Here is a 23979-nt window from a genome sequence, read left to right as displayed (position 1 = left end):
ACAGGTGCTTGAAATGGTCCTTAAATGGCTTATTAATGCACACATCAAGTGGCTGCAGCTGTCGTTCTTCCAGGGATGACGACGAGCTCTGTGAGGAAGTCGCCCAGCAGTCGCTTTACGGAGTCGGTCAGGTGACAACGAAATGCGTCGAGCACAAGCATCGAAGCGAGCCCCAGCCGTGTTTTGGGTCGTCGACACCACACGAGCTTTATCCAGTCAAGCACTAGCGATTCCTCCATCCACCTGCTGTCCTGGTGGTGGAGGATGAAATTTTTTGGGAACTTCTCCCCATTCGGCAACGTTTTTTCGTTCCCAGTCGATCGCATGATAACTTGCCTGGAGCATTTCTGATGCACCTTCAGCGCCGAGGGCATATCCAGGTAGACCGGCGTTTGATCTCCATTGCCGATGTGGCCCACTTGAAAGGGGACAGTCTTTCGCAACTCAATTACATAATTTTGAAACTTCACAAGGTCCTCTTTGTATCTCTTTGTTAGCTTTTGCAAGATCGACGTACGCTGATGTAGGGATTAGGGCTAAGGATCGAACTTGCCTTGAATCGGTGTTAGTTACGGTTTCGTTTGTATATCTAATTAATGTGTACTTGTTTATTTTTGGAAGTGCATTCTGAGTGCCAGATTACTGTTTGCTGTTTGGTTTGGTGTGATAAAGTGCATTTGCCTTGCCACATGCCTGTCTCTCCCAAGCATTTTACGCAAATAAGACGAGGTTCGCCAGTGATGAACTCAAGCAGACGAGCCCAGACACGACAGATAGAGATAACGAGACGCCGGTTAAGGAGCTGTATGCCACTGTTGTTGAAGAGAGCATAGAGAAAGAGAAAGCGACGCTTACAGACAACAGAGAAGCAGGGCATATTGCTTCGGTGATGAATGCGCATATTGAGAAAAGAAGCATGGCAAAAGTGCGAGAGAAAGCACGAGAGAGGAATATGACAAAAGGAGGGCCTCAGACACGCATGGTTGAACACGAAAAGGCAAAGGAGATGCAGAAAGCTCCTAAGGTACTGAAAAGCCAAGGCAATCATCAGGATGCGAGAAAGGTTGTTAAAGTTGTGAGCAGTAGATGCGCAAAGCCAAAAAGAAACAATGTTACGAAAACTTATAAAGTAGATTTCATAGATTTGGATGAAGAGAAGCTGGTGAAAGATAGGACAAAGCCTAGGAAAGTTGTTTGGAGAGGCGTCGAGTCAATAGAAATGCTTTTCCTACACTTTACAGAAGGAGTCACGTGTCTGACCCCGCACCTTTTTTAGATACTCCTGACTCGCGCTTATCTAGCTTCTGTTCAACCATCCCACAAACCTTATTCAAGTTACTAGGTGAAAAAAAAAAAACTACATTTACTCCAAACCGGCTAGCAACCTTCTGTTGTGGAATAATCTGTGTGTGTACGGAAGTACTACTGAGGATTTCCTAAGCTCTCAAACTGGATGAGTAGCAAAGCTGTTTTTGTTTATCTTCACTCACTTGGTAAACTTGCGAATAGTTTGCCGGATGCCAGCGCATGGATTATGAGCCGTTACGCAGATACCGTTCACCGCAGTTTTGCTCGATCAGGGACCCAGTTTTCTGCGATATCCCTATTGCAGTGGCAGCTCGTGATCGCGCCTTTATGAATATATGTCGAAGCCAGTCTTGATCGCCAACGAAAGAGACCGGGTAACACGGGCGCTTTATTTCGGTTCCTGCTCGGGTATCAAAATCCAGTATCATCGATGCACCAGTAACTCATGCGATGATCCAGACAACATTTAATCGCTACCATAACATTCGATCAGTGTCGAATGTTACCACATCAAGCATAATTGTTGTCCAAGCTGTCAGCGTAGCAGCGCTTGGCACTGACTCATTGCATGCTTCTTGCCTGCTGTGAAGGGGGACACTGACTGCATCAAAAATGCTGCACTCTGAGCAGTAAAATCTACGAGCAGCTGATGTAGTATCCGCACGATGCCCGCACGTAGCGCGGACCATGCTAATACGTGGCAAAAGCGAGTGCCAATGCAGCTGTTCCTTATCGGATTTAACAGCTACGGTTGAATGTACTGCTTGTATCAGTTTACTACAGTGAAATAAGCACTGACATGCGTCTTAAATATGCTGGTCTACGTTTCCAATGCGGGTGAAAGTGGCTAGTTGGGACTTGCTTTCCTGTGCCGCATCATTGCCGCATCACATCGTCTTCTAGTCCTTGCTCTTACATTGGCGACCGGCTGGAACATGTGCAGATGTACAGTGAACTTATGACATCCACAATTCGGCATACTAACATATACTGCCCGATTTCAACCGATAAACTCGGCATCCCCTGCCGGCGAGTGCAGTCAGCTGTCGTCACCTTCCTGACAATGATGTCATGGAGCTTTGACCAATCACAGTGGCGGGGAGACTCGCGATGGCGGCAGCGACACCTATTGCTTGTTTTTTGGCAAAATAGGGTTATTTGCGGTTGTTTATGCAACTTTTCGAATAGATTTTCAAGGTCACCCCACAGAATTTTGTATCATGACATAAGATTTTTTAAAAATTGTTTCAGTGTCCTTTTAACCAACTCACCCAACAACAAGTCTTACTCAACCATATTTACTACGAACTTCGTATACAGTGAATGGATGGCGGGTCACGCTGAGGTTTGTTATAAATTGCCTCGACTGTACTTTTTTAATATCTCCAACCTGCTAGTTTTTCATGGCACCACATGAATTACAAGCATAAAGGGAGCATTTGAAACAAATAATGAGTTTTGTACAAACATTTTCGTTTTTCCAAGCATATGCAGCTGTATATTATGGTGTAATAAGAGGTTTATTTGCCCTAGAAGTCATTGTACTCGCTTACAAGTCAACAGCAGTGCAGCTTTTCACCTTCAAAAAACCTACCATTAGTCAATGGTGTCGCTGTGTCAACATGAAGTCGTGGCTAACCGCTTTGCTTCTACAGCATGACGCAATAATAATTTATATGATGGCACTCTGCCTTACGGCACCTCCAGATCGTATCCCGCACTGTTGTACCCCGTGTCACGGCACCCTCTCCCCCCTCCCTTCTCACGCAATTGTGGCGGCTGGCGCATGTACCATAGATGACAAGGCATGGCCTCCGAAATTGCACGGCAGTAAGAAACCTGCCGACACGCAATCGCAGATGCCATGGACGAGCGGTTCTACTTATTTCACGAAGTCAGGCTGGATCGTTCATTGCTGTGGTGTATATCATTTGGGTACGTTGGTCTGACAAAAGCAGCAGGCATCAATCGGTGGGATGACGCACTTAATGACATTAATTTTTTTCTTTACCCATGTTATAACCAAATTCGTCGGAGGCACTATAGTGTTCGCTGCATATCGCATTTTTCATTCGTTAAAGACATGGCACGTGTTAACTGCTCTGGTTGCTTAACGTTCTATAGTCACATTCATTGAAAATTTAAATTTTTGATGAACCACTGTTTGATAATTGATAAAACAACACCCTTTTGTTTTAAATGTTGCATAGTCCTGCTGATTGGTATCCGCCATGAAGTGTTTTGTTTACACCGTGATACCCACAGTCATAGTGAGACCGATGGTAATGCAGTGTTTTTACTTTTATCTGGTCGATGTAGAGTGAAGATAAAATTTAGTTCAGTATATCTGCTCCTCCGGGCTTTCCACCAGCTGCTTGATTTCAGTTTTCGCACGTCGCCAGGTTTCTTCACACATGAGTTGTGTGAAGCAATCTACTCCACAGACATAGGACGTACAAAACGACAAAATGTACAATGCCTCATGCCAGAAGCAAAACACCCACAAAGGATGATTACGACTAGAAAGGAAAAAAAAATAGACAGCCACTCGTTTGTAGCACGAAGCCACAAAGAAATTCATACGGATTTCCACATGAATTTCTAATTTTCATGTAAGGATTTCTATTCTTTGGAAGTTTCTCATGTAAGAGAAAGAGCAAATCAGTGCATCAGCCAACCTTCGATGTTGCTACACAATTAAGAGCTTGCCTTTCTAGATTAGGCTTCTGGTTAATCTTCCTGCTTTTTTTTTTACTTACTGTTCTCGAGTTGCCACGGCTGTACTTTTTACCTTCACGCGCATGCGTTGATCCTAATTCTGTGCATATGTATTCTTCTCTTTCCAATAAATCTGTTAGTTGCAAGAAAAAGTGCTTGTCTTGTGTGTTTCTTTGTGTTTCTTCGTGCGCTATATATCACATTTAGACTACTTTGTATCACACAGAGAACTTGAGCCCAATCGACAGCACAAATATTGTCAGCTGCTATTATTCCTTGCCGAGTGCTTATGCCGCATACGAAACACCGCGGGGCAATCATCGTTACGGAACACTGCACACAAGCAAGGTTTTTCATGGAATTGAAATATGGATCATTTATAAAGTCAGCTTTCATAGCGTGATCTTGCTGAAAGCACCGGTGGATTGTGACGAACAGCAGAGGTGGCCATTTTGGTTGGATTCTGTGAGTGCAAAAGAACGACATTTTTTTATTTCTCCTGGGATCGCATTGCAAAGGTAGTCCGCTGTGACGTTGCAGCCATCATCACTGGCTAGAGGGTGTTCTTTCACAGAGAAAAGCCACACTGCTCTTGAGTTAGAACCTAGTATAGTAACTACATTTTTAAACTCTCCTTTATGGCAGAAGTAAGATCTAAATAGTCTTTATACTGAGTGCACACCCAGGCATCGTGCAGGATGTGGAAGTGCTTGTAAAGGTACGATGCAGTGACAATGAAATGGTACGGTCTCCAATTCGCCTAAACTTGAAAAAGGAACAACGGAAACTGATATGGAACAAGCCAATCAATGAGCTAGCATTGAGAGGGAAAGTACAGGAATTCAGAGTCTCTCTTCAGAACAGGTACTCGGCTGTCATCGAGGGAACCAGCCTTAGTGTTCATTCAATGAATGCCAATGTGATGAGTATCATTATGGAGTGTGCAGTGGAAGTTGGAGGTACTGTAGTTAGACAGGACACTGGCAAGCTGTCCCAGGAAATAGAAAACCTCATTAAAAAGCGTCGAAGCATGGAAGCCTCAAATACAACGTACAAAAGAGAATTGGCTGAACTTTAGAAGTTGAATAATAAGCGTAAAGTATCTGATGTAAGAAGGTATAACATAGAGAGAATATAACACGCTATGGAGAACAGAGAAAGTGTCAAAGCAGTGAAGAGGAAGCTTGGGATAGGCAAAAACGAGATGTATGCAATAAGGAATAAGGAAAGCAAAGCAATTACCAATATGGATAGGATAGCTAAAATAGCGGAGGAGTTTTACAGAGATCTGTACAGTATCCGGGACAACCACGACCTTAATATGAGAACTAGCAGTAATCCAGATGGCATTCCACCAGTAATGATAAAAGAAGTCGGAAAAGCCTTTGAGGGAATGCAAGAAGGCAGAGCTGCTAGTGAAGATCAGGTCATGTCAGATGTGCTGAAAGACGGAGGACAGATTGTGTTAGAAAAACTAGCCTCCCTGTTTATGAAGTGTCTTCTGGCGGGAAGAGTACCAGAATCTTGGAAGACTGCTAATATCATTTTAATACATAAGAAAGGAGAAGACAAGGACTTCAAGAATTACAGGCTGATCAGCTTGTTCTCTGTCGTATAGAAGCTATCTACAAAAGTAATTGCTAACAGAATTGAAACAACATTAGAACTCAATCAACCAAAGGAACAAGCAGGATTTCGAACAGGCTACTCAACAATCAACAACATTCATACTATCAATAAGTTAATAGTAAAATGTTCAAAATACACCCAGCCACTGACATAGCCTTCATTGATCTTGAGAAAGCATTTGATTCAGTAGAAATATCAGCAGTCACGCGGACACTCTGACATCAGGCTGTCGACGAAGCATATATAAATATCATGGAAGAAATCTACAGAGAATCAACCGCCACATTAGTGCTCCGTAAAGAAAGTGACAAAATACCAATCAAGAAGGGTGTAAGACAGGGGGATACAATCTGCCCAGTGCTATTTACCGCATGCTTACGGGAGGTTGTAAGAGGCTTAGAATGGGAAGAGTTAGGTATAAAAGTTAAGGGAGAGTACCTTAGTAACCTGCACTTCCACTATGACATTGCATTGCTGAGTAACTCAGGGGACAAATTGCAACTCATGATTACGGAGTTAGACAATGATAGCAGAAAGGTAGGTCTTAAAATTAATCTGCAGAAAACGAAAGTAATGTGTAACAATGTCAGAATAGAACTGCGCTTAGAGATAGGTAATAGTGCACTAGAAGTTTTAAAAGACTGTCTACTTAGGACAGGTGATAACCGCGGAGCTGAACCACGAGATGGAGGTAACTATAAGAATAAAAATGGGGTGGAGCACATTCGGCAAGCACTCTCATATCATTACCGGTTGATTGCCACTATACCTCAAGAGAAAGGTGTATAACAGCTGCATCTTTCCGGTACTTAGCTATGGAGCAGAGACCTGGAGATTTACAAAGAGGGTTCAGCTTAAATTGAGAATGACGCAGTGAGCAATCAAAAGGAAAATGGTCGGTATAACCTTAACAGATGAGAAGAGAGCAGAGTGGATCAGGGAACAAACCGGGGTTAAGGATATCATTGTTGAAATCAAGAAGAGGAAATGGACCTGGGCCCGGCTTGTAGCGTGTACCCACGATAACCGCTGGTCATAAAGGGTAACATGCTGGATTGCCAGAGAAGGCGAGTGAGCTAGGGAAGACTGAAAGCTAGGTGGACAGATGAGATTAGAAAGTTTGCGAGTATAGAGTGGCAGGAGCAAGCACAGGACCGAGTTGACAGGACCGATGGTGCTCAACTGCTGACTTGAAGGTCATGTGATTGAATCTCAGTCGTGGCAGCCGCATTTTCTATTCAGGTGAAAATGTTTAAGCGCCGTGTACTTGTGGTGGTATAAACTCTTAACACTTATTAAAACAGTAATCCGTTCAAAGCTTCAATAAACCACATCAGTGTGTGACCCGAAAGCTAGTTTGTACGATAGAAGTGGTGCAATAATCGCACTGTTTTGTGTCATTAAACTTTGCATCATCTGCCAGCTTGCTAGTATAAGCTCCATGCAATGCGGACAATGAGTGTCCTTCTCTATACACCAATTCCAGAAGTGTTGTCGCAAATGGTACTGCACTATCATCGCTCATCGATGGACGTCGGGCTTCAATAATGTTACTTAGCAAAACGTGGCTCAAGGACACCACTCACGTTAGCAATATACTCATGAGTGTATGTTCATTAAAATTTTTTCGTTTTGATAGACATTGGGGGTGGCGTGCTCATCGTGATAAAGGAAGAATTTATAGTTTCACCTATCATTATCAATTCTTTCCTAGAATGTGTTTCGATTTTAATGAAAAGTGCTGATTTTCGTGTGATTATTGGCGGTTTTTACCGTCCACCTGATATGTCTGGTGTATTTACTGATGAATATCGTAGAGTGCTGAGTGAAGTGTGCGCGCTTTTTCCGAATTCGTTTATTATAATATTTGTAATCAATTTTTCAAACATTTATGGATGAATGGTCTCCGTGTCAGCTGCAGATGCAGCTATGAATTCTTTTCTCGGCCTTTGCCTTGGCTTTTCATTAACTCGGCTAATAGACCAACCAATGCGATCCCCGGAAACTTCTCAATATCTTTGACTCAATATTAATTAGCAATCGGGAAGCTTTTTACGTCATGATTTGTGAGCAAAGTGTCGTTGACTATGATGCGACCATGAGCAGGGCATCGATGACCATGCGTTAGTTTTACCGCTAGCACAAGAACAACCACAAAAAAAAAAAAAGTTTTTACACGAAAGCCAATTTCGATGAAATTAATATTCAATCAATAAATTTTTTAGATAACTTCTTGCATGATTTTCAGAAGCGCTTCAAAGAACAGAACCTGGAGCTTCTTCAAATCTACCCTCACTCACCCCAGTGACATGTTCAGTTCTTTGTGATCTGTTACCTGCAAAAATACCTCTCCCTGGTTTACGAACCAACTGTGGCGACTTAATAACAAAAATAAAACGAAAACTATACCGGCGGCGAAACTGAATGGTCCAGTGAGCAAATATGCGAAATACATGACGAACAAAAAGGATTACCAAGCACTGCTTAAACTTACTCCTCACAATTTTTTATTCTCGTAACATATAGCCCTTGTTAAGAAATTATCCTCATCGATTCTGGCGAGTCGTGAACCTGGTAACCTGGGGTGACATTAGTCTGACGGATCTTAATGGTGATCTCATTCTACGCTCACAGTATGCACAAATTCTTCGTGATGATTTTCTAACAGTGTCTACATTAAGGGGATTTGAGGGGATCGCTCTACACAGGTTGTCGTCAGTCAGCCTGGTGTTTTATCTCTAACGAAATTGAAAAGATCATCCAGTTCCAATCGTTTAGGTTTCAATAACAAAGTATAAAACGCATCCCACAATGTATGCTTGATCTTAAGTCTTATTTTCCTAATCGCTAACAACCGGTCACATGCCCAATCACTGGTGCATAGCCAAAATCATGCCCATTGTCAAATTATGTGGTCGCGCTTCTCCTCGTAATTATTGTGCCATCTCATTAACCAGCACAATCTGTAAATTACTCGAGCATATTGTACATACTGAAGTAATCACCTATCTAGAAGATCACAGCATGATTTCCAAGTACCAGCACGGTTTTCGCAAGGGATACTCATGCAACACACCCAATTCACCGGCTTTATTAACAACGTTGACGAACTGATAGACGCTGGTTTTCAAGTTGACGTCATATTTTTGAATTTTTCAGAGGCGTTTGATTGCGTTCGACACCAGTGGTTGTTGCTCAAATATGCCCGACTTGGTATTCACCCTAAAATAATTGCATGTATCACCAATTTTCTCTCTTTGCGAATTCAATTTACATCTATTAACGATTCTGACTCATGTTTTGCTGATTTATCGTCTGGACTTCCTCAGGGGAGTGTACTTGGACCTCTACTGTTTCTAACATATTATAATAATTTAGCCATTTCCGCGACGTCACAAATTAGATTATTTGCTGATGATTGTGTGCTTTACCGACGAGTAACATGCCAATTAATAGCCATTTTCACAGACTGATGCCATAAAAACAAGGTGCTCAGACTGGTTAGTGTCATTAAATATTTTGAACCCTAAGCTCGTGTCATTTACTAATAAGCAATGCATACCGACCACCTGCTGTATTGATCCGCCACGAAATGCAACCGGTGCGAAATGCAACAAGCTGCATTTCGCGCCGATGACGTTACCCACCTCTACCAAGACAGCACTGCGTCTGCCTCTCTTTCTGATGGAGGGACGCCGGGCGCGCTCAATCGCGCATGCGTCAAAGCAACGCAGAGCGGCGCGTGCCTGCGAGTATATATGGCAGGCAGATCGGCGCCTGGCATGGCATCGCCGGCCTGACGCAACAAAACGAACGCCGGCGCGCACGCCCGATGGGCCAGGTCAAAGTGTTTTGGTGCCTTGAGTGTGGCATTTAGTTATGTTCCTTCATGACACGCATCTCATGATTATCATGTTTACACCATCCACATACCTTTGTCATCCATTCACGTGACATTAATACCGAATTTGGTACATGTGAAGCTAGCGAAACAGCCGCGAGCGCATCATAAGCATGTAGTCATGTTGCTACACGACACGCATCTCATGATTATCATGTTTACACCATTCACATACCTTCGTCATCCATTAATGTCCTAAATATCATACTTGGTATATGTGAAGCTAGAGAAACGGCTGCGAGCACTGCAGTCTGCACCAGTCACATACCTTCGTCATCCATTCATGTACCGTAATACCGAAATTGGCATATGTGACCCTAGCAAAACGGCCGCCAGTGCATCATGAGCGTGGCATGTAGTGATGTTGTTACATGACACGCATCTCATGATTATCATGTTTACACCAGTCACATAGCTTTGTCATCCATTCACGTCTCATAATACCAAACTTGGTATATGTGAAGCTAGCGAAACGGCCGCGAATGCTTGAGAAGTTTGGCATGTTGTCATGTTGTTACGTGACACACGTGTCATGATTTTCATGTTAGGGTCTGTCGCTTGTGTTCGCCATGCAATCATGCCATACTATACCAGTTTTGCAGCATGTCATGTGAACGAAACCACCGCAAGAGCAGCAAGACCATGGAATGTAAATTATGACATTCATGACGTACATGTCATGATTTCCATGTTATGAATAGTCACTTATGCTCTTCATACAGTTATGTCATGGCATACCAAGTTTGGTATCGATACCATGATCGAAACGGCCAGGAGAGCTAAGAGCCGTAAGCGGCTAGATAGATAGATAGATAGATAGACAGATAGATAGATAGATAGCTACGCTCAAAGTCGCCAAAGTTCGCTAAGAAATGCTTCGCATTTAAAACAGCTGCAGTGGCATCATGTTCACTTAATAAAATACGTGAAGCATTGCCACAATGGAATCTTTTCTACACTTCTCATACTTATTCTTGGGTTATAAAATCAATACATTTGATTCTGTCTCATGAATTGTTATATCGTTCTGTACTATGGCGTAAGATGTTATTCCTGCTCCATTATGTATTATCTCTTAATATTTTTCATTCAAGACCATCACCCTTTCACGGTCTTCTATTTCACAAACATCTGAAGACAGTAGTCACCTTCCAGCCTTTCTTGCTCTTACAGCTGAAAGTAAATTTTGAAAACATGGACCAAGTGGCTTCTTTTCTTATTTTGTGATAGCAATTGTATGGGCACTCTCAACTGCATGCTCCGTGTATATAAAAGCCTTAAAAAAAACTAATACAGAAAAATGTTTTTCAAAGCGCGAAATTGAACGGACGACCTCTCACTTTGCAGTGCTCGGCGTTAACGGCTGAGCCACAAAAGCGTATATTCTTCGATGTAGTAACAGCGAGCTATTTATATAAACGGACGGCCGTTATTGGTACACCGATCTCAAGGAGAATATCATGTTGTTCGGTGCAAAGCGCGTGCTCGGTGCTTCGCTCCTATAAACGTGTACTTTGCCTTACTATGAATCGTCAACCGTGCCTATGCTTGCTAATCTTGCAGTGGAGAATTCTTGGGCTTTCACAGGAACGATTGTGTTTTAATTACAAAGCGCACGAAGGTCACTTCACTTGCGACAGTCTTGTTTGCGAAAATAGCACATTTTTCTAACCGAGCAAAGTAACAATTATGGCACTGGTGAGTTCGAGCTCATCCTGTGTATATCTGTGCATATAAATTTCGTGCGTCTTTTGTGTTTGAGCAGAGCATTGAGTGTTGAGCTGTGATCACTGTTACTTTGTGCGTCATGTGTGTGTTCTTTTCATGCGTTCTTTCTTCCTGAGCAATGTGCTACACGTTTAAATCTGAAGTGCACAACACATGTGCACATCTGTTGCAACACATGTGGACATACGCACAGTTTTGATGAGTGATTGTTTCCTATACATGTTCTTTTCTTTTCTAAATCAATTTCGCTTGTGGGTTCAGCGCTGTGTCCTTTCTCTGTCCGTATCTAAGTCGCTGTGCTGTTAGATATTTTACGATGAACGTTTCAATCTTGTTGCAGTTCTTTGCATTACATTCCAATTTGTTTCTATCACATTCCTTTGCACATGAGGCGAGACTGACTTTTTTGATGAACTTGAAGCTCTGTCTCAAGCTTTCATGCCTATTTTTTAAAAATCAATGTTACTTTATTATTCTGTGTCAATTCTCATGTGAAATATTTTTTATTACACAGTTTGAAGTTGCACCTACTGATGTTGATGCTTCTTACAAATCAAGTTGTACTAATTTCTTTTTTTTAATTTTTGACCTTGGAGATAAAATAAATAATGGTTACAAGAGAAGTTTTCTTGGCTTTCTAACAATGTTTGGTTTCGCCTAGAAATCGTAAATGCATGTCTGCGTCGATGAAAAAATAGTAAAAAATTTGCCTTTTCTCAAGTTTTAGTAGTCAATGCAGTGAATACCATTTATTGTTTCTTGCAGTGAAATATTGCAATTTGACTTGATGACGGGTAGAGACCGGATTATTGGCAAACGCCTATTTTGTTCCTTGTGTTCCTATTGGGCAATTTTGATATATGAGGATCAATTGGAGGTTAAAAAGGGATTTTATAGTATTTTATAGGCACTATAAGTGCCTATTTTTGGCATTGGCGCCAAAGTTTTTATAAGTGCCTATAAATGCCTATATTCAAAATCCATGCCTAGAATAACAGTATTTAACCTCAAATTTCGCTTTTACGCACAGTTGGAGACGACCATTGATGTTACCGGGCAAAACTGAGCTTTTGGAGATCTGTGGGGTGCAACTTATACTTCATCTCATAAGTTCCTCTTAGCACTGTCAAAGCTACAAGGCCTCTTAGCCAATAGGAAAGCCGATTAGCCTCTACACTTGTATTTATCCGCGTCAGGTCTTCTGCTCGGCATATCCCTGGCGTCTGCTCGCATGCACAGGGAACAGGAGAGAGAGAAACTCTTTACTATAAAAAGAGATCTTTATAGTCTTTATACCACTGGCATGCTAGTCTGTATAGGGACGAGGAAGGTGACTAAAAGATTTCGGAAGAGAGGGAAGAATGATAAAAAAGGATATAGACAAATATGAAATGTGCAACTCAACCTGATAAAAGTATTTACAGGTAGCGTGACAGGTAATAAGGAGTTTGTGGTGGGAATTGTCCTATTATTAGATTTTTTCGACTAGGTTAATTTCAGACAGGTGCAGTCGAATCTCGATAATTCGAACTCAAAGGGGGCCCAAAGTTTGTTCGAATTAAAATATGAAAGCTAAATAAACGGAGGGCTCTCCATCCAGTAGCGCATGTGCATTGAGCTAACACACGAGGGGGATGTTTCAGAGGACTTACATTTATTCACAAACATAGGACATCCGTCATTAATTGAAGTAGTCGGTGATGCACGTCTGCACACATTTGGCGAGCAGCGAGTCAATCAGTTTCGCATGCAGCTTGCAAAGCATTTCTACTTGGGCTTCATCATTCTGCTGGCAAAAGAAGTTGCGCACGGAAATGTCCAGCGCCGACACTCTCTAAAGACGACGACAATAACGACTGCGTGCATAGTGGAGGCAGCCGCAGCATGGCCAGGATGTCACGAGAAAGGAGGAGCGTCTCCACGCGGAGAGAAGCAGATCAGCATTGAGAGAAAACTAACACTCCTCGGCAGCTTTTTTTTTTTTGCTCTCTTCGCGCGCTTCGTTGAAAGGAGAAGGGTTACGTGGCAGGGCCGGGAAAAGGGGAAGCGTTGCATCGGTGCGTGAAAGACTCTTTCCTTTCCCCTCTCAAGGCGCAGAGCCGTGCTCCCGCTAGGGGCAAGGGCAGCAGAAGATAGTGCCTTTTTTCTTTCTTTCAACTACACATTCATTCAACCCAGCTACAGCTTCCTTTTTTTCTTTTTCTTTCTCTTCGCGCGGAGCGTTGGAAAGAGAAAGGTCTTTACGTGGCAGGTACGGAAAAGGGAGAAGCGTGACACGGGTGCGTCGCTGATCGGCATTTGAGAGAGTGTCGCAGGTGCCACCGCGGGATTGGGCAGGGTGCTGAAACCATTTTCGGAGCACGGTATGTTCGAATTAACCGTCGCAAGGTTTTCGCCCATTGGAATACACATAGCTTTGACGGGACCTCATCATAAGTTCGAATTAACTGGAAGTTTGAATTAAGTGTGTTTGAATTAATGAGATTTGACTGTAGTTCATTAGTGAACGTACAGGCTGACGCTGTCTTGGCAGTCCGGGCACTGGACCTCATATGGGAACAAGAGGTGCTTCTATGCAGCCGCAGGATGATGAGGAGTGAAAGCAACACCTTGGAGTGTCATCAGGGGAAAGTAGAGCTTAGATAAAAAGAAAAAAGATGTCCACATGGTTTTCGTTTTTTTTGTTATTTACTTGTTAAAGGGGGCTTCACTAGGTCATATGAAAAATTTTACTGAGACATTGAAAGTTGTTGCGTGCCCAATGAAAGGCTTAATAACAGTAGAATTTCTTGATTGGTTTCTAACGAGGCGCAAGAGCATGATGCCAGGAGGTGAGCTTGAAACCCTTGCCTTTGGTCCGGTGTAGAATTCGCAAGCCGAATTTCTTTTCTCCCCTCTTCGGTATCGGAGCAACTCGAAGCCGAAAGTTCACACGATGCGGAGGCTTCAACACATCATTGGTGCTACATTAGCATGATATGCCCATGCCCGGTCATGCACACAAGCGGTGTTGAGTCGTTTCGACATTCTCTGTATTGTACTGCCTGTTTCTGTGGGATGGATCTGTCTATGTGCACAGGTCTGCAGCGACTGGTAGGGATCATATATTCTTACTATGACACACAGCATCGCACTGCTGGAATTGCTCTGAAAAGGATGCACTTAAATCTCGCCAAGGGTTGTGAATGCTGGCACTGGCACGATAAGAGAACGGCAAGAACGCCTACGCAAACTAAATAGAGGCAGCATCCCGCTTGTTAAGAATAAAAAAAACAAACAGATAATGCGCATAGATTCTGTTTGTATCTTTTAATATTTTTATAGACCTTCATACTTCTATACAGGCAATAGGTTGCTTAAATTACACACGTGGCTTTGAAAAATTTGTACAGTGTCATATACTGCTTTGATTTACGAAGGATCATTCCTTGTTTTATACGTCTGCACCCACATGTGGGTGCATCCCCATGAAATGAAGGTCAAGCGGTGTTCAATCTGATATTTCCGGTGTGCGTATCATTGCAAATATTGGCAGTTAAGATCGTGAGCACCCAGTGCATGCACTCCTCCTGCCTTCTTAGAATTCTCAAACCTGGTTAAGGGCCGTTTAAGGTGTTCGCAGGCAGAAAGGAAATTAACCCTGTATGGTTAGACCAAGTTAATAAGAGGCAAAGAGACCCTTCTGGCCTATTAGCCGTCTGGCTATTTGCTTCGGTGTTTCCTTTCTCAGCCATGCCGAAAATAAACGAACTCGAGAGCATGTTTATTTGATGGTGGACACTTAGCTCACCATGCTGGACTAGAAAAGGAGAGACCTTGTTTCTGCAAAGTATGCGGGAAAAATTTCATGGCCATGCTAAACCATTGGCATCTATATACCATCATAAACTAAAACGATTCTGTTTGCTTTCTTGTAAGTTGCACAGATCCCACATGCATTTCTTTGAAAATTTGAGTTTTGTCAAAGTTTATTGGGTCTGTACTTACGATTTGGGTGGGGGTAAAACAGTGTTTTGACCGCCTATTTGTGGTGCCTAAAACCCAGTTATCAATGTGCGCATAAATTTGGCCTCTAATGATGAGACATGGATGCGAGTATGAGACATGGGTGCTGCACTTGCGCCCACTGCTGAAGACATTGCTGGAAACAATTTTATTGCAGCTCATCGTGGGTTTGCCAGAACTTTCTTTGAGCACTCAATGATGCTGCGTATGTTGGGGGGGTGAAAAAGTTTTATTGCATTTTAGATTCAGTTTTATGGTTGGTGGCGCAGTCACTTTCCAAATCAAGGTCTCGCACTTGCAGATATTTGATTTTTTATTTAATATTCCTGAACATGGACGTATTTTTTAACTGTAGCGTGCTTTATTTCTTCTACTAGCTTTGAGGAGGCATGCCTGTTTTCCTAAATTACCAATAGCTCTGAGATTTACCAGTTTAGCGTACCGGAGCATAGTGGCGCCAGCTCTGTGCCAGCGTGAAAGAAGACGTTGACGTTCGTGTGTGGCTCGTGCTTGCCGAGTCCTGCCTGTACCAACTTGTTGCGGCTAACGCTTCTCGAATAGTGACCTGTGTTTTTACGTCACTTCACTCGTTGGATTTGGTGGAGGTGCTGGGTAACGTCCTGGAGCTCCGCAGCCGTAAGCTGCCATCTGAGTCCGCGATGACCAAGCGGGTCGATCCCCCACAAGCCTCTTTCACGCTGCCGCCTGTTATGTGCCCTGGTGTACTTCGTCTACGTGGCCCACCAGTATACAACGGCACTGAAGATCATGATGTCGAGGACTGGCTGGCAGAGTACGAGCGTGCCAGCGCGATTAACAAGTGGGATGACCCTGCGAAGCTGACTCATGTCATCTTCAACCTGACGTATTTGGCCAACTTATGGTTCACCAACCACCAAGCCAACATCCCCACCTGGTCGGTTTTCAAAGAGGCCGTGACCTCGTTTTTCGGTCGTCCAGCCATGCGCAAACTTCGCGCTGAACTGGGCCTGCGGGGACGATTTCAGCGAAATGGTGAGAGCTTCACGAGCTACATTTAGGATGTGATCAGCCTCTGTAGGCGAGTTGATGCGAGGATGACGGAGACTGACAGAATAAAGAATATATTGAAAGGCATTGATGACGACGCTTTTCATAAGCTTGTGGCCAAAGACCTACAGACCATCACGGCCGTGATTCAGCTATGTCATAGTTTTGATGAGCTGCGCAAGCAGCAAATTTCTACACGTCACGCTAATATGCAAACAGAGGATATTTCGGCTTTGGAGTGCAAAAGCAGTGGCCCCGACTACAGCGTGTTAATGCCTCAAATTCAACAGTACATCCGGAAGGAAGTTGCTCGACAGCTCTCTCTTGTCGCCACCATCAACGAGACCCCCACAGCAGCTGACCACTCACTTCGCCGTGCTAATCAGGCGCAAGTTGCCGAGTTTCTCCCTTCGCCCGCGCCCCCAATATCAGTTGCTGCACCGCTGACTTATGCAAAAGCCGTCCGCCAACCTCGTGCCCAATCGCCGCTCCCTTCATACAGTCCAGCCACCAACTACTACAGGTCAGCAGTTTCGGTTTATCTAGTAAATCGGCCCTTTCTACCACCTCGAGCACCTGTAAACTCTTGGCGTACTCCGGATAACCGGCCCGTCTGCTACAACTGCAGTATTCCAGGACATGTCGAGCGCTACTGTCGCCGCCGTGGATTCTATTTTAATGATGCTCAGCATTCCGGCAACATACCTCGGCAATCAGAATCGCATGCGACATCTGATGCACATGATCCCCGCTGACGTCGGCCAGACTTCAGCGGACGTCGATCTCCTTCACCACGTCTTCGGTCTCCTTCCCCCATGCTTCGCCTTTCCAACCACGCCCAGGAGGAAAACTAACAGTCGCAGTAGATTTAATTACAACCTAATGGGACAATGTAAATAATGCCAAGTTTACTTACATACTTTCACTCCTGGCCACAGTGGCCGCATTTCCATGGAGGCGGAATACCTGAGACCCGTGTACATACATAGATTTAGGTGCATGTTAAAATTTCCAGAGCCTTCCACTACGGTATGTGCCTCATTGTCACTTTATGGTTTTGGCATGTGGAATCTATGTGGTATACTATTATTCTAATCTTTGTTTTCAAGTGACCAAGCTTCACTTGCAAAAACATCTGTGACCAGCACTTGGTGCATGGTGTACCCAAGTGTTTAAGAACTTTGCAGTAGTCTCAAGTTGTTTTGGTAAGGTTGCACTCGTGGCTTGAGTCGTGTTTATTGCAGAGGTAACGCAAGCACCAGTGATAACACTTGAATGTTCAATCATACATGAATAAACGAAGACACATTTCTCCTGCAGTGAAGTTGACTGTGCTTGACAACTGTGTTCACTGCTATCATTGTTTCTGGGTGTTGGTTTATTTTGCGGAGCACACCCTCACCCAGTAAAAAATTTTATCTTTACTGGCTTGAATGTTGCGCTATTCACTGTCACAACCACGTGACTATGTTAAGAACTGCTTGTTTACTGTGTTGACATCCAAACAACTGCACCAGGCTGCTAAGTGCCGTTTAACAATGTGGTAACAGAGTGGTGCTCACTTATAGAAGGTTGCTGTAATCTGTTGGTGCAGTAACTCACAGTGGAGCATGCCAGAAAGTGACAAGCCATACGAGGACATTACGTGGGAGATGGTGAGTGCATTCTTCTTGCCAAACCAGGAGAACTGTGTGTTCCCCATTTTTGCTGCTGCATTGCTTCAGCTAAGCTAGGCCCCTGAAAGAGCCAAGTAATAGTAGAGTTACTGCATTGAATTGCCTCATAAACAGTCTGGCATAGTTTTTTACTACGATGAAAGTTACAAAGTACAGTCACAGGAAATAGGTTCGATCCTGGCCGCGGCAGTCAGATTTTGATGAAGGCAAAATTGTAGATGCCCATGTACTGTGTGATATCAGTGCAGGTTTGAAAATGTTTGACCACATAGTCAAACATTTTCTGACTTTTCCACTACAATGTTTCTCGTAATCATCTAGTTGTTTTGGGACGTAAAACCCCGAATATTATTATTACTCGCATGAAATATTTAAATCATTAAAAAGTGCCCAATCTCCATCCAGCAAAACGTTATTTATGGCAAAACATTTTTTTAATATCTGTTTATGTTTTCTGCTCACCCAAATCATACATGATCGCTTTCTGGATATACTTAAAGGGACCGTGAAACACTTTTTCAAGTAACCATAAAATGGATTCCCTGGAAGAGCTTATTGCCTTACGAATTCAACGCTGCAAAATTGTTAAGAATCGGTCCAGTGCGAATGGAGTTTAAAAAATTTGCTGCATGCTGCAGTCGCATTCTCTCATCTGTCGTCCGGAAGAAAGTGCTGGAAGCTAAGCAGGGAAGGATGGCAGGGGCAAAACAACTACGTCACCCGTGCCTCGTGACCTTGAGCACTTCTTTCTTTTTTTTTTTTTTCTTCGAATGCGCCGCTTTTTCAGTGTGATTGCGCGCAAGTGTCGACAAGTCGCGGCCTGCCGCGGCAATCTCTGTAACGACCGAGCGCGCCATGTTCAAATCAGCCAATGGCTGATAGGTGGGCTTGCTACGTGTGATTTTTGAGCGCCTTCCGCCATTTGTCGAGAGAAGACAAAGCAATTTCTAGCTGACTTTGATTGTTTATTGTTACCGTATTTACTCGCATAATCGGCGCTCTCGCATAATAGGCGCACCCCTAGTTTGGTCGCGGAAAATTCGATTTTTTTTAATTCCGCGCATAATAGGCGCACCCCGAACTTGGCCGTGATCAGAAACGATTCTACCCCCCAGCGTTACAGTTGGAACGCGGTCCCCGTACCCTGAAGAAAAAAAGAAGGCAAATCGACGAGCAAATAAAAAAAATTCGAAGTGCAACGACCTAACCAACGTGTTTGTCGAAATAAAACTTGAAAAAAAAAAAAAAAGCGCCCATGAGGGAAAAAAAAAAAACGGCTGTTCCATCAATTACTGATACCCCCCAAATCGCCGCGCTTTTTGGAGGTCACGTGTACAACGCCGGGGGCTCGATCGCCATCACCTCCATCAGCGAAAAAGAAAGAAACGCCATTTTGCAAGCGGTGTGCGTATGTTGTGGTCGTGTATTGAACTTTGGTTCCACCATGGGGAAGTACGCGAGCTACACGGCTGGGTTTAAACTGAAGGCAGTGCAGTACGCGCTGGAGCACGGCAACCGGGCTGCAAGCAGGCATTTCGGCGTTGGAGAAACCAGTATTCGGTACTGGAGGGACCAAGAAGAAAAACTTAAGGCGACGAAGAAGACACGGCGGGCTTTCCGCGGTGCCAAGACCGGCAGGTATCCGAATGTCGAAGAGCAACTGGTCCGGCATATACGGGAGCTACGACAAGACGGCTGTGCTGTGTCGTTGGATATTGTGCAGACTGAGGCGCGCAGAATAGCCCGAGCGCAGGGCATCGAAGCAAAAAAGTTCAAAGCCAGCTCCGGATGGACAACTCGTTTCATGCGGCGCCATGGCCTCGCACTGCGAAGGCGGACCACCTTGTGCCAGTGCTTGCCCGCAGCATATGAGGACAAAGTGGTGGACTTCCACAGTTTTGTTATAAAACTCCGACAGCAGATTTAAAGCGCGAGAACCGAGTTGAAAAAATTTTCGAAAATTTTACCCCGTGTAATTGGCGCACCCCTAACTTCGAGCCGGATTTTCTGAAAAAAAAGTGCGCCTATTATGCGAGTAAATACGGTAATTCCAGGTCACGTGTTGCGCTATAATATTTGGTTCATGTGTTGTCGGGAGCCTCGACTACCGATTGGCAGCTTATTCTGACCGTGCTCAAAAAGTGCTTCAAGGGTCACTGCAACACATTTCGAGCAGGGTCAGAAAACGCTGCCAATCGGTAGTAGAGGCTCCCAAGAACACGCGAGCCAAATATGACAGTGCAGCACACTGGCTGGAATTCACTATAAATTCTCCAACTCAGCTAAAAATTGTTTTCTTTTCTCTCAACGAATGATGGAGGAAACTCAAAAATCGCTCGTCTATCAGCCATCGGCCATCTATCAGCCATTGGCTGATTTGAACATGGCGCGCTCGGTCATTACAAGGATCACTGCGAGAGGCTGCAACTTGTCCACGCGCGCATACGATCACACTGAAAAAGCCGCGTATTCGAAGAAAAAAAAAGAAAAAAAAGTGCACAAGGTCACCAGGCAAGTGTGACGTATTCTTTTAAATTTTTTTTTTGCCCCTGCCATTCCTCTCTGCCTAGCTTTCAGCGCTTTCGTAGGGACGAGAGAAGATAGAACACGATCGCAGCGTGTGACAAATCTTTGTAACTCCGTTCGTACTGGATGGATTCTTAAAATTTTTGCGCCGTTGCATTCGTGAGGCAAAAAGCTCTTTCAGTGAATTCGTTCTACAGTTTTTTAAAAGAGTGTTTCAGGACCCTTTTAAGTTTAACAGCACGAAAATAAAATACCCAATTGTGTACACAACCAACTTGCTCACTCAGCCACTTGATTAATTTCTTGACATACCCCGGAAAAACATATTTTGGAATCAGAGCGAAGGCTATGGAGGTGGAGCATCTGCAAATTTGTGTTATATGGAAGCGGTGGCTGGGAGTGTGCCAATTGTACAAGAAGAGAACAATGAACAATTGTGCGCTCGCAGTCAGCAGCCGCTGATGCGCAGCCATGGCCGAGTTTTGGACATATCGTTTTGTGCGTCAGTCTTGTCTAAGGGATTCTGAGCTGAAACCCCACAACTTTGCCAGTGCGGCCATAGACACAGAGGTCGCACAGTGGAGAGCAACCGCTGCTTGTCGACGTTGCCTTATCGTCTTTAGATTGGGTCACAGACCTTCTCATGCTTTCGATGACTGTCACCACATGTGAAGGCCACCTGCGTGTATAGCCTGCGGCCTTGACGACGACGACACTGGACATTCCAACCTTTAATGGCCAAGATGTGAGCAAAAGGAACGTTTATTTTGTTAATGACGTTTCTACTTTCAAGACTGTTTGCAGCTTCTTGAACCCTGATTTGCTCTAATGAGTCTGGCTCGTTACCCTGCGAGGTGTCGCCATGCAGCTGCAGTACTTCCAGCCTCCTTTCTGGTCCTGGTACAGCTTTGTGGCAGCGCTCTGAGCCAAATTCCTTCCTGTCAATTATGAATACTATGTCTGCTGCCAATTCTATTCCTGAGCACAAGACTCAGGCTAGGGACCCAGTGCATATATCCGAGAAACTCAAGAGCTATTTTTCTGTGCTGATCCCCGCACCCATGATACTGTGAAGGTCTCCCATGTTAATCGGAGATGCCACCTTTGAAAACCAGCCATACCTGTTTGGCCCAACTTCTTTTTCACTTGAGCTTGCTTCCTTTGTTCAGCAAGCTCTACAGCTGACCTTCCAAGGAGCACCATGATGTTCTGCCACCACCTGTTCACGACCTATTGTCCTTGCGCACCATAGGTCTTGCCGGTTCTACTGCAGGAGAGCCTTTACCTGGAGTGACGGAGAAGTGCACCAGTGCTCGTGTCATGGTGCATGTGGTAGGCACAGAGGACACGATGAGCTTGTGTGACGCCGTGGCACTGGGCGCCAACTACAATTGTGGGTATGCACGACCTCTTGGGAACAGAAGTGCTGAGCTGTCTTCTGATGTGGCCTGGGCAATCGTCAGAGTGCAGGAGGCTGGAGAGCTCCAGCGCGGCGAGGAAGAGGTCTATAGGTGTCGGGACAGGTGAGCAGGATGTGCTGAAGTCGCTGAGAACAAGGAGAAGGACAACATAGCAGACGAAGGTGATGTGAAAGCAGGCACAGCATTGTAAACTGGGAAGGTGCAGATGACAAAGAGGAAAAGGTCAAAGATGACGTGGAGGTGTCAGCACTTGTTAATGACTAGTCGGACAAGGTATCTTTTGTTACGGAAGGATCCCCAAGGCATGTCATATTTCTGAAAAGTACCCGATATGCATCAGCTAAACAGGTAGCTGGCTATTTTGCTACAAGAGCTCGCAAGCACCAGAGCAGCACGACTGTGAAGATGCCATCCTGTTCCACAGAAGGCTATAACGGCATGCCAGCCGAATTGTTGGCCTCATGTTGAGAGTTCCCACTTGATATTGGGGCTGGTCAACTACAAGGAGATGGATGGTGCTGAGAAAGAGGAGGAAGAGGGAGAGTAACGGATGAAAGGAGTCGAGTAGTACTACGATGAGGCTGATGCAAACCCCTAAGTTTACGAGCGGGACAAAGACACAAAAGTGCTCTGACGATGCAAAGGTCTGTAACGATGTGGATAATGCCGAAGATGCCAAAGTTGGGAAACATAAAGTGCACAAGTACCATGCCCAGGAGAAAAGCAAGGACGAGTCCAACGGTGGGGCGACACACATAAGCAGTGAGTTGCTGTTTGATACAGAGCAGTTGGCACAGGATAAAGTGGTGGCTAGCATCATAGAGTTTCCTAAAACTAACCAACCAGAAGGGTCTCTGGCGCTGCGACCGTGGGAATGATGGGTAGTACATGTACTTGCCTACTCTTCGTGCTTGCGGGCAGCGAATGGCACTTGTGGCATCATTTATGACAGTTTCTGTTTTTTTTTTTTTTCAAGAAAAGAACGAATTCGTTTCAACTTTATGACCATATTTGAAATGGTAAACCTAAAAGAATAAGGTGTTGAAGTGCAACCGCTGAACATTTGCCGATTTTTGTTTCGTGAGAAAACAGCTTGAAGCCACATGAAGACACAGGGAGCCAGAAGTACCAAGATTGGACAAATTCGTGTACTACCCAACATTCCCATGCTTGCTGAAGTGCCGTGCGTTGCAGCTCCCATAGACACCAGCGCCAGAGTTCTCTCTAGTGTATATTTAGGAAACTCTATGACTAGCATGGGCCATGGGAACTGGCAGCCTTCCAAGGACAATGATGAAGCAGTGGTGACCCCCAGGCAAAGAGATTCCATGCTGACATCCGCGCTCTGCAACCGGCAAGGCGATTGCCGCCGATGAGTGCCACAAGCACAGTGGCCAGAGCACAGGGCAGCCGCAAAAAGCCTGCTGCCCTGGCTATTGAGGCGAAAGTGGACAGACTGTGTCGGCTTTTGGTCACGTACACCACGTGAAGTCGGCCATGGCCAAGGGTAGACAGGAGAGTTGTGTGGACTACAAGTGCGAAGTAGCTGTCGCTGGTCTTGTTATTTAGTGAGGCAATCGCCAGGCTGATTTCAAGGGCCGACATATCAGCCCCTTAACTGCACCACGAAAGCACGGACAATTTAGATATGGTACTATTTGACGCGCCAGCAAACGCCAGCTGTGGTCTAAAAAACGAGTCAGAGCAGCTGAGAGTTGACAACAGACCAAAAATATATTCTCAAATACGGCAGAACAAACAACACACATACACATTCGGCAATAATTGAATACAATACGTCACCAAGTGCAAGATACTCAAGACAATGGCTGCACAACACAGCAAAACACATTTAAAACAAGGGGCACAGACATGTGCTACACTGCAATATCGTGCATTAACTAATTAAAACACTTATAGACTAAAATGTTTGCAAAACAAACTCAGTCGAAAGTTCTTGGATTCTTGGAACAAAGTTTAAACGCTTCTCTTCAAGGAAACACCCGCTCAAAGTCCAGCGCTGATTGTCGTTCTGTTG

General features: G+C 44.4%; 1 protein-coding gene across 6 annotated transcripts in view; it reads left to right on the top strand.

The window, feature by feature from the left end:
• The window catches only part of Exn (Ephexin), a 191481-nt gene that overhangs the window by 42060 nt on the left and 125442 nt on the right, over positions 1 to 23979 (top strand). For 4 of the 6 annotated variants that reach the window (XM_037419966.2, XM_037419959.2, XM_075890923.1 and 1 more), the window contains one exon: positions 17913 to 17973. The exons of the other annotated variants lie outside the window; for them this stretch is intronic. In XM_037419966.2, the coding sequence (XP_037275863.1) occupies positions 17913 to 17973 (61 nt within the window). The remainder of the gene's footprint in view (positions 1 to 17912; positions 17974 to 23979) is intronic. 6 annotated transcript variants of the gene reach the window in all.

This window comes from Rhipicephalus microplus, chromosome 3 (assembly GCF_043290135.1).
Source record: "Rhipicephalus microplus isolate Deutch F79 chromosome 3, USDA_Rmic, whole genome shotgun sequence".
Taxonomy (NCBI): domain Eukaryota; kingdom Metazoa; phylum Arthropoda; class Arachnida; order Ixodida; family Ixodidae; genus Rhipicephalus; species Rhipicephalus microplus.
This window is presented reverse-complemented; position numbering and strand designations above follow the sequence as displayed.